Here is a 12154-nt window from a genome sequence, read left to right as displayed (position 1 = left end):
CAGAGCTAAAATCATAATTTTCTATGAAAGAAAAAGCATCCAGCACACGCAGTTGTCACTGAAAGGAGTTGTGTGGCCTATTGCAGCAGCACTCACACTCATGCACTGTTCACAAATGTGTATTTGCTGTTATTTCTGTAGAGGAACAGTGGCTCAGTGTAATGAACTAGCTCATATGCTCAGGGTGTCACCATATAACATGTAGCAAGAACTTTCATTACTAAGCGTCTAAGGCACACGTACGCCAGGCAGGCCCATGTGTTTGTGGGGGTACATGCCTTAAGTTACATCAGCTGCACGAAGAGGAGGGGCGCCCCAAGTAGCACTAATTGCAGCCAGTGACTTGGCACAATTCTCACTGCAGTAGGGAGGCATTGTGAGGGGAGGTGGGCGTGGCGAGGGGAAGAGAGGCTCGGCTAGACCGAGCCAATTGAGTGAGAGGTACGTCCGGCTAGTCTAGGAAGCTGGGGAGGGGTAAAACCGGGTGACACGATGACTTGGGGGTGTGCGCTGTAATGGTTCTACTGATGCAGGATGTAACCACACGTACAGATAAACACGATCAGACCTTTAGCCTAATTTAACCACCCCCAACTGGTCTTTCTCTTGCCCTGCCCCTCCCCGGCCTCCTTTCACACCCCTCTCTTGGACCCTGTATCCCCGCGCTCTGCCTTTCCTCTCCTCCTGCAGGAGCAGTCTCATCACCTCTGCTCTCTGTTACTACTGCTGCTGCTGCTGTTGACATGCCGTCTTTTTACGTGCGCGCTGTGGGGTGAGTATGGGGACTGGGCATGGGCATGGCACAGCTGTTCTACTAAGGAAACTGATATTCCCTCTAATGAGCTAGAGACAGTCACAGACATTCCTGCATCTAATCCAACTGTGTCTCCTTCCCATTAGCTGCACATGGCCAGGCAAATGCAAGTTTAGAGCTGATGCTTGGATCACACCTGAAGGCACTTTAATTAGGGCTGCTGTGTCTTGTTTTCCTGTATACACAGGGTGGGATACAAGTCCAAGTCATATATTGTTGGTCATTTTTAAATGCTCTCAGTAAATACATCAGACATGTGGAAGTCCAACCTGCAGCCTTATAACCGCTGTTGAACTACAACTCTCAACCCCTGACAGTATTTGGCCTTCTAGCCTTACCCTCTTCTCTGCTTCATGTTTAAGGGCTGCAACTTACACAGTGAGGTGACACATACACTTATCATTTGGAAAACAGGGGCAGTTATCTGTAGAACCCTGGATCCTGATTGCAAGCTGATGCACAGCCACATTTCTCACTTCATATCATTTTATTATGAATTAATAAATCTACATAGGGATTCCGTTTAATTCTGGAACGCAGGGATATTAATGCCTGAGACGCAGGGATATATTAAGTGATGTGTTCAAAGTCGCAGTTGACATTGTTATTAGTTACAGAGTCCCAAGCACATTTTAAGACACTCAACTGGGCTTAAACCCTGAAGTCTTTGCACTAACCTTATTAGAATTTGCTGGTAACTTGATGTGAATAAAAGCAAAAACAAAGCAAAAGCCAGTTTTACCTAGAACTGATTCCTATGTCATAACTACAGAAATCAGTGTTGAGTGTCAGCCAGTGGCATAATGTTACTTTTCTGGCCCACCCTGCAAAAATAAAACTGGTGGGGGCCCCCTCCCACCAGTGAATGGATCTGACAGTATAGTTGTAGGCAGGAGGGTCTGCTGATATGTAGTTACATCACTGGTTTCACTCTAACGGCATCAGTATTTTAGCCCACCATGTTAGAAGAAGGCATCTTCTGATTGTCGGTGCAGTGGAGAAAACAAGGGCTGGCACTGTATGAGCAATTGCAGTCATAAACAGGAACAGGGAAGTGCTGTTGTGCTTGCGCTGAGTGAATTGTATTGGTAAGGAGGAATAATAGGGCCCCACTGGGATTCACCATGTAAAATGCCCGAGGTATATATAAGTATCCCCATTCTGATGGACATGCATCTGGGAGGTCTGTAACTTTAATTATTTTAGCCCTAATTTACTCATCAGAAGTGCACATATTTCCCTACTCGTTACTCACACCAAGCTGCCAGCAAATTCTGATAAGGTTAGTGCAAATACATCAGGGTTTAAGCCCAGTTGAGTCTTAAAATGAGCATCTGTAACTTATAACTAATTACTAAAATGTCAAGCTAAAACCATATACTGCTAGGTTTCTGGAGCATGTCTGCCCCAATGAAGAAAGCTAGCTACATCAAAGCTGGGACCTCCTGCTTTTTAGTTTATATGTACACAGAATTACAATTATTAGCATATGATCAGGAGTACAAAGATTGAGAGCTCTAGCCTACATCTGCCTCGTTTAACCCCCCCCCTTGTTCAACATGAGTTAAATAAATAGGGCTTGTGCTGTACGTACTTTTTGCCTGTTGTTTTTAAAATCTGTGATTTCTGGGAGATGATTAGATAAGCACTGCGGGGATAATCCTTGACCTCTACTTATCTGTAAATCCAAGCAGTCACAACAAAGGGTGGAGGGAAAGGGGCTTTATACCGAGCACGGTATCGCTAATGAAACTATCACTGCTAATAAATGGTGAATGGTGAAATCAAAATAATGCACTAGTACTGCTTTAGAATAAAATATATATGCAAGTCAAAAATATTTTTAGCATATGATTCTATTTATTTTGCTCATGTTGTAAAGAGGTTTTCATTGGTGTACTGGACCTTTAAACAGCTGTAGCTGTGTTTCTCATATCGGTGATCTTTTAAATGTACATTATTAATGACCAGCTATTTCTCCGCATTCTCTTCTACCCAAAGAATGCAGTAGGATTGTGCATTGCCAGGATATATACAAATATTCTGAATGTGTATCTGTCCAGTAAAGGAAAGACAAACTGTGACTTTGTGTTTCCCCAGTGATGGTCATATCTGGTTGGGTTCCTAACTGACAGTGGCTTATGTGCTCATGTGGCTGGTCCTGTTAAGAGCAATGGGTTGTATTCTCATTAACTTCTTAATAAAGTGCTGCACATATTAAATACTGTAAAAACATAGTATTTCTTCATGCAAATAAAATAAAACATCCTATCTTCTGCTATGTAGTGATTACCCACTGCGTTCAGGTCTGTTCATAATAACCCAACATCTGCAACATTCTCAGCCAACTTTATTGTTAGGCTTGTGTAATTAACCCTGTCTGGGTGTCTCATCTGTTAACTGGTCTCACATTTGCAGTTGCTGGTCTGGTAAACAGCAGCTTGTCTCTGGAGCAGTTCTGAGCTCCCTGATAAGGCCACAATGGACAACTCTATAAAGCAAATAACTGATAAGCAGTAAAATAAAATAATTTTTGTGCTTGTGATAAGGTAGGGTCAAAAGTCATTTGTGGCTGTGTCTATTCACATGTAGAATAAAAAGCATTCATGTGACAATGGCGTTTTATCTCCAGGGACCTATAAGAGGAATTGCAGGGTGTACAGTACATTTTATCACCTGGAAAGAAGAATCTGTGCATGTTTGCCATTAGCTAAACAATTCCTATTATCTATAATATGAAGTGATTGGAGTTGGTGCTGTCTTTTTTTAATCTGGGAAAAACAGAGACATAACATTTGCTGTCCATACACTTTAGATCAGCTCCTTTGGCAAGCCAAAACAACCTTAAATGACCTTAGCTCTTGGCTATTTGCTGTTTATTCCATGTTGGGGGTTAAAGGTCAGGTGGAAAGGACAGAGTAGGCCTTCTATATAAGCTTTGAAAACCAAGAAGAACTGGTGTAGACTGGTATTGCTCAAAACATATATCTTTCTGTGCCAGAAAGTCTGTGTGCCAAAGACTGCCTGAACTATTACCTATATTCCAGAGAACTGCAGCACTCTAATTTGGAATTGTTACAAGGCAACAATTTTGGACTCCCATTAGGCTGATTCTCGCATGAGTCAATAAGCTGCAGTGTACCACTGACAGACAACCTGGTTGAGTCGTCTGAAGTAGGAAAAATATGTTAGGTTGAGCATGCACACTATTAAACCATTTAGTCAAAAACTATTAAGAAAACATATTTCTGAAAAACACATTTATTTCAGTGACAGTTCCCCTTTAAAATAATTACACTGAGCAAAGTATTATATATAAACCTGGTAAAACCAGGTTCTTACTGTGATGGCACATCACCACTGACACTATCTGCGCTTCCCACTATGGGCCATTATAATATCAGGCTTTGTAAGTTTACTGGCGCTGCATTTTATGTATATTTGTAGTTCATCTTTTATGTCTTATTATTATAATCTGTCATAATTTAATTATAGTTTTATTGCACAAAAGTGTGAAAAACACAATACATTACAGTGTTTTTGTTGTACTGCATGGAATGTCATCCTTTATCTTTCCTTCAGGCCTTGCTCCCGAGTAGTCAGAGGATGGGTGGAATCACAAAAAACAAGATGCAGAGGGGCACATGCAATGCGAGTTTTAAATGGGCATATGGAGCGGCTGCCCCCTGCAATAAGAGAATTTGTTGTGAAAGGAGCAGAACTTTGTGACCCCAAAAACATTCACATCTGTGATGGAACCACCACCGAGAATGAAACGATAGTGACAGTACTGCAGCAAGAGGGGATGTTGAAGAAACTGCACAAGTACCCCAATTGGTAAGAAAACTGTCTCCTGTACATGTTCCCCTGTGAACAAATACAATTTCATACTATGCTGTTACATGTGGGTCCCATTCCTAATTCTGTCTGTGATAAGATTACTGCTGAATCACCTACATTATACAGCATATTTATGTTTTTTTACAACCAGCAGTAAATGTGGCATTATGCCTTTAATAAATATGCCAATAAATACAGCAATGTCTGGTTTCCTCATTACAGCTGGCTGGCTAGAACTGATCCAAAGGACGTTGCTCGTGTTGAAAGTAAGACTGTGATCGTGACAGAGAACATGAGGGACACGGTGCCGATCCCTACACCTGGAGTCAAGGGGCAGCTTGGAAACTGGATGTCCCCACAGGATTTTGAAAAAGCAAAAGCAGAACGCTTTCCTGGCTGCATGAGGGGTCTGTTCATTTTCTGTCTCACCTCTTTAATATCATAACATTCATTTCTGCTTTATTCGTTCTACTTGCTTAACTCTCTTCTTTCTCTCACTTCTTTTCTGCTTTCCATTTATCACAGATTTTTCATTTTACCTTTATTATCTATTATTTAAGAATAGCACTAATTCTTTCTTATTACCATCCTCTTCAAATACGTTGAAGAGGATGGTAAAGTTCTTTGACTATTAACCATATTTTTCTATACATTCTTTCACTCCTGATTCACTTCACTTCACTTCAACTCTAACATGTCATTCTCTTCCAGGTCGTACCATGTATGTGCTTCCATTCAGCATGGGTCCTGTAGGTTCCCCATTGTCTAAATATGGCGTCCAACTCACTGACTCCCCTTATGTAGTAGCCAGCATGCGCATCATGACACGGATGGGTTCACAGGTCCTTGATGCTTTGGGAGATGGAGACTTTGTAAAATGCTTACATTCAGTGGGACAGCCACTTCCCCTGAAAGGTAATGGTTCTCCTAGTGGCAAAAGAAGACACTAATATCCTGAACAATACTGTGTGTATGTAACACCCACTTTCCCTTGTGCAGCACCCCTTGTAAATTCATGGCCTTGCAATCCAGAGAAGACACTTATCGCCCATGTTCCAGACTCTCGTGAGATTGTGTCCTTTGGCAGTGGATATGGGGGAAACTCTCTGCTAGGGAAAAAATGCTTTGCTCTTCGTATTGCTTCCCGAATAGCCAAGGATGAGGGATGGTTGGCAGAACATATGCTGGTGAGAGAAGAGCTGCCTGATCCATGTGCCCTATCTCTTCTGCACCCTCCACTACCTCCACTCTGTCTTGTCTTCTGCATCTTCTCTCTTCTACTTCTGTGCCCTGAATTTATGGGCTGTGTGTCACCTGCCAGATTTTGGGTATCACAAATCCTGCCGGTCGTAAGAGATACATCGCTGCTGCCTTCCCAAGTGCCTGTGGAAAAACCAACCTTGCAATGATGCGCCCATCTTTGCCTGGCTGGAAGGTACAGTGTGTAGGAGATGACATCGCTTGGATGAAATTTGACAGTGAAGGTGAGGTTGATGGAAACTGAGTGAAAAAAAGATGCAAAGTATAAGCCATGTGAGCTTTAGAAGGCAACATATTTTAGAGGTGTTTAACAGTGTGTCTTTAGTTATTGAATGGCACATAAAGCAGTGAATGGTTAAGGAGCCTGTACAATTAGATTAGATACAGTTTGAGATTTATGTGCAGTCATGTGGCCGTAGGACAGACTTCTATTGTATAGCAAGTTACATTGAACACAGGAAGAATTAAATATATCTTAGATGAATGGACGTCTGCAAGCTTATTGTGGGTGACTGAATTTGCTGTGCCTAATGAGATGGCAGTTCTCTAGCAATTTTATTTTTTCACCTCCATAGGCCGGCTTCGTGCCATTAATCCAGAAAATGGCTTTTTTGGTGTGGCTCCGGGGACATCCGCAAAGACCAACCCCAATGCATTGAGTACTGTGGAAAGAAATACTATTTTTACCAACGTGGCAGAGACCAGTGATGGAGGAGTGTACTGGGAGGGACTGGATCAACCACTTCCTCCTGGGGTCAATGTAACTTCTTGGCTTGGAAAATCATGGAAACCAGGTAAGGATTCCACTGATCTGCATAACCCAGTTTTATAATAATTCAAAATACCAACATATTTCCGCCTTAACATGGCATATGGCAGCCTAGTGATTCCCTTTGCTTCGGTGACATATCTGTATGACTGTGCTTGCTTCTCTGTCTAGGTGATAAGGAACCTTGTGCCCACCCAAATTCACGTTTCTGTGCCCCTGCTGCTCAGTGCCCCATCATGGATGATGCCTGGGAGTCCCCTGAAGGTGTTCCAATAGATGCAATTATCTTCGGTGGGCGAAGGCCAGAAGGTATGTCACTGAGTTGATGGGTAGGCGAAAATGAGGTGTAAAGGTTTTTTGTCCTGATGTCCGCTGATAGTTTGCATCTGTGAGTTTAAAAGGTCTTGCCAGTTCTGCTTTATAACGTTTAGAGGTAAGTTTTTACATACGGTATACCCCATGATTGTATATAGGATATAAATGTTGGTGGCAATGTTTGTTTCTATTTAATTACATCATCTTGGCCTCTAAAACAAGCTACAGTAAGTGTAAGGAAGGTTCTGTAGTATAGTATGGCAAAGAGATGACCAAAAAGTGTTAATGATTTTATATTGATTGGATTGGTTATTTACATAAACCTATATTCATAAAAAAGTGAAAGATTTTACTCAATAAAACCACAATAAGCACACAAACTCATATGAAACAAATATACTCTATAAGGACACACAATTGAATAAATAAACTAAAATTACACACAATGGCCCTTGTTCCACACCATACCTTATAAACGGTCTGTTCAACCTTTAACTCAGACAGACAGTCTAAGTATACCTCTCCTTAGTTTCTGTTTGGTGCCTGGTCCATGATGTAAGGGTTCCTTCTGATCTGTTAAGATGGGCAGTCCTCTCCTGGGCCCAGTGTGTTTACTTTGCCCTACTGTAGCCATACTTATATACAGTATAGGTGGGCTTTTAGAAGTCTCCACTGATTAGTGCATTTTGAATGGTGCTAGCATATTAGTTATTTACAGGAAGTTATCCATACAGCATTATGGGTATACATGATTCTGGCAGTCAATGACCCCTTTCTGATTGCTGATTATGCATACTGTGCTTTATGCTGTCATATAAGGGCAGAACTAGGCCTGTGGGAATTATGTGTACTGTGTTTTAGGCTAACATATGAGGGTTGATCTTGGCATGTGGGGGAAAAGCAGTTTCCAGGCCAGACCTTTGAATTCTAAATTAGAGAGGACTCCTATTGTTTGGACCAGACAACCAGGTGACAAATTAGGCTGTTTCATCTCCCAAATGTTTCAGTGTTAATTAAAAATATATATTAAATGTACAATTCCCATACAAATTTGATAGTAATCTTACACACTAGGATTATGCTTTGTAATTGTCTCTACTCAACATACATATACATTAGTATATCTTGCATTCTTTGTGACTACAGTGGCATTCTCGCTTAATTGTGTACAGGTATGGGATCTGTTATGAAGGATTAGGTTAAATAGTAGCTGTAGTCCCAGATATTTTATGCAAGCAGGTATGTTGATGTGTATCTAGGATGTGGCTTTATAATCACAGAACATGCTGTGCACGGCAAACAAAAGTATTGGGTGCTTTTCTATGTGAGTTGCAGGTGTGCAGTACAGTGTACTTATTTGACTGTGCATTTTGGTGCCAAATTTGCCTTTGCAGGATAATATATTGCATGCTTTTCAAGGACACAAACACACCTGTTCCACCTCCATCCTTAAGCTCTGCAGTCTCCACGTAGTCACCTCTGAAACCAAACTGGTTTCTTCCCTGCACTCATCCATTTCCACAGTAGATCCAGTTCTAACTCACTCTCTCTCTCTTTGTTCATTGGCAACACTCCAATGTTTCTTACACGTTCACTGTCACACCCAGTTTCCTGAGCTTTTTTTGTAACAGCCTCTTTCCTCTCTTTCACCCATAACTACTTAAATAGCCAATATTTATTATCCCAATTGAAAAGATATTTACATAATTCAACAAGGCATCTTCCTTACCATTAGAGTGCACACAGTAATTTGTGACTCTGAACTTTCTTTTCTGTTAAACTGTATGTTAACTTTTCAAAACGCCTGCATTTTTTTGCAATTTTTATTTTTCCACTCCTCCTGTTTCAAGCCATTTCCCGCAAACAAGACATTGTCTAATTCATGCAAAAATGTGTTGCAACCAGTTCTTCTAGTCTAAAAGGGGCAGCAGGAAACCAGGCTGTATTAATCATCTTGTAATCCCATTTAGCAAATATTTAAATTTGGGTATATTTGTATTATCTTATGTTTGCTCTTATTTATAAGATTATTTATTAGTTCACATCTTCGCAGGATGGCGTCAGCTCAGGACGGTTGTCCTCAGTTACTTGTCACTGAACTGAAACCACCACACCTGTGGCACAATTGGGTGGCAGTTGTGGCTTGCTAGTACCCAGTTGCCCACAAGGGAAAGTGACATTTTGTTGTCCCTGTGTTTTTCCAGAATACATTACCAGCTACTGAAATGTGCATATCTTCCTCTGTGACATTAGTCTTACGCAAACAAGCTGTAAATGACAAATGCATGTGTATAATTTGTTTAAACCCCTGTAACACCCAGAAGTGAAAGCTGAAAATGTACTGTATTAAAAGGACTACTCCAACCAGGGTGTCTTAAAGCGATAGTTGGGTACAAATGCTTGTTTACTATCCTGCAAACTATTGGGAGTGTGACTGTAACAATGTTGTGTTTTTATATATATATATATATATATATATATATATATATATATATATATATATATATATATATATATATATATATATATATATATATATATATATATATATATTTTAACCTTATTATAGGCTAAGAATAATTTTGTTCCAAAATGTGTCTTTAAACTATAAAGGTCAGGTCTGGTTTAATAGTTCAAAGTAACATTGATGGTTATCGGTATACAAATATACTTTACAAATATACTTTTCAGGCGTTCCCTTGGTGTATGAAAGCTTTAACTGGAATCATGGAGTATTTGTTGGAGCCTCTATGAGATCAGAGGCCACAGCAGCTGCAGAACACAAGGGTGAGGACAAAACAATGTTCTTTTTTGTATCACCTCTTCTCCCAGAATCTTCTAAAAACGCTATTATTCCCTATACATATACTCTTAATCAACAGCCACGGTGTTCACACATCTCTCTTCCCTTTCTTCCTTTTCTTTACAGGTAAAGTTATAATGCATGATCCATTTGCAATGCGACCTTTCTTTGGTTATAATTTTGGCCAGTACCTCTCTCACTGGCTAAGCCTACAGAACAGGCCAGGCCTCCAGCTTCCCAAAATCTTTCATGTCAACTGGTTCCGAAAGGATGCAGAAGGAGGATTCCTGTGGCCTGGATTTGGGGAGAATGCCCGTGTGCTTGACTGGATCTTCCGTAGGGTAGAAGGAGAGGAAAGTGCCCTTCAGAGTGCCATTGGGTACCTTCCTGCTGAAGGGGCACTCAATCTACAAGGGTTAGGGGGGGTTGACACAAATTCATTATTTTCACTACCAAAAGGATTCTGGGAGAAGGAAGTTCAAGATGTTGGGAAATACCTAACAGAGCAAGTGACTGATGATTTACCACCACAAATCATGGAAGAGCTGCGAGGCTTGGAAGGAAGGGTGCAAAATATGTGATTAGACAGGAGTCAGTACTGTGGGGAAAAATGCTCTTGTATACAGGGCAAGTAGCTTATCGTGCTACCATCCTGAATTGATGTCTTCCTGCCACACAACACAATTTAAAACATTATTGCCTCATTGCATTCGAAAAATTAAGCAGTGTGGTTGTACCAGTAAAGGTACTAAAGGGGTGGGTAAATAAAACGTTTGATAGATTCCAACTGCATATTATGAGCCAAAGAGTAAGTGCAGTGTTCAGTGCCTTAATGTAACCAAAGAAAAATATCATCTGTGTCTGCCTCTGAAATGCACTAGGGAGGTGAACTCAGGAATTAGACTTTAATTGTGGGATTCTTCCTTGCCTTTTTTATTGAAATAAATTTTGTAATGCTGTAATGAGTGTAATGTTACAGTATGAGGGGTAGAGCCACTGAAGAATTGCTCCAACATCCAACATGCTGGTTCAGCCTAATTTGATGAATGTTCTCATACTTCTGTGTGAGGGAGGCCTGGAATTGACATCTATATTAAACTAATCACTTTCACTTAGCCTGCACCAAAGAAAGTACCCATTAATGCCCTTATTTATGATATATGTTATATATTGGCTGTGCCTTAGGTCATGCCATTTGCACACAAATTAACAAATGATAACATGGGCTAAATGCAACTTATCTTATGTATCGTTGAATTGCAGCATGTGCTACTTCATACGTGCCCAACATTATACTGGGATTTTAAAGGAAAGCAGGGCATTTGTAAATAAATCCTATTGTCCACTTCATCCCAGAGCATTTCCCAGTTGTGTTTGGCCATAGGGGGGGTAGATCACCTTACACTGCCTAATATAGCTCTTAAATATTTATCTATGATCCCTTTTTTCCATGACTTGGCTTGATAATCACCTTAAGTTTACATTATCCAGAAAGCATTATATACCATATGTTAAAGGGCATGGAATGCTGAATTCATAGAGGCTGGCAATTTCCTAGGCAGCTAATTTAATTGCTCAGTTTTTTCTTGTACAGAGCAAGGCATGCTGAAACTTACACTTTGCTCTCTGCCCTCCTCTTGGTAAATGACCCCAGTGTGTCTATTCACAAGTAGTTTGACTGACGTACATATTGCTCCCTCTTGTGACGGATAGTTGGTGCTGAGCTTCAGGGATAAATAAAAAGTCAAAGCAAAGTCCCTTGTTTCCCCTGAGACAAAACACTGACATAGGCTATACAGCCTGTAGCATCTCTCTTCTCCCATATGTGTGGCACTTTGGTCCAAGAGTGAACAGACACTTTTAAGACCAATGCCACTCCAGAAAATGCATCAACATTCAGTAGCTGCCACACTTCTTTGTCAAAGTATTGGCTATGAAACAACCTTCTTCCTATGTTGCCTAATCTGCACAACAGAAACTATTTTCAAAGGCAAATTGTACATATGCCCTGATTTCAATGAAACATTGGCGGGAAGGGTACTAAATGCTGACCAATCTCCTTGTAAATGGGAAGTTTAGGAGCGATCCTGGGATACCTTTCCAGAATTCATTCTGCTTTGCATAAAGACGAGGACTTCTCTCCTCAACAAAAATTCTGTTTTAATGGATCCACTCCCTGCACACTCTGCATTGCACTGATGAGCTTTAAAACCCAGTGTGTGTGTGGTTCAGGCCCTAGGTGCAGTGATCCCCAACCAATGGCTGATGAGCAACACGTTGCTCTCCGACCCCTACTATGTTGCTCCCAGTGGCCTCAAAGCAGGTGCTTTTTTTGAATTCCAGGCTTGGAGGC

General features: G+C 40.8%; 1 protein-coding gene across 1 annotated transcript; it reads left to right on the top strand.

The window, feature by feature from the left end:
- The first annotated feature begins 700 nt into the window (after positions 1-700).
- On the top strand, positions 701-10760 carry pck2.L (phosphoenolpyruvate carboxykinase 2 (mitochondrial) L homeolog). The gene is given in 10 exon segments (NM_001090833.1): positions 701-772; positions 4397-4651; positions 4877-5061; positions 5366-5569; positions 5654-5841; positions 5976-6138; positions 6490-6708; positions 6855-6992; positions 9690-9785; positions 9928-10760. Coding segments are annotated over 10 exon segments (1932 nt in total). The 5' UTR covers positions 701-743; the 3' UTR covers positions 10383-10760.
- The last annotated feature ends 1394 nt before the right edge of the window (positions 10761-12154 follow it).

Source organism: Xenopus laevis, chromosome 1L, assembly GCF_017654675.1.
Source record: "Xenopus laevis strain J_2021 chromosome 1L, Xenopus_laevis_v10.1, whole genome shotgun sequence".
Lineage (NCBI taxonomy): Eukaryota > Metazoa > Chordata > Amphibia > Anura > Pipidae > Xenopus > Xenopus laevis.
The sequence above is the reverse complement of the archived record's forward strand: the minus strand, read 5'-3'. Positions and strand labels throughout refer to the sequence as shown.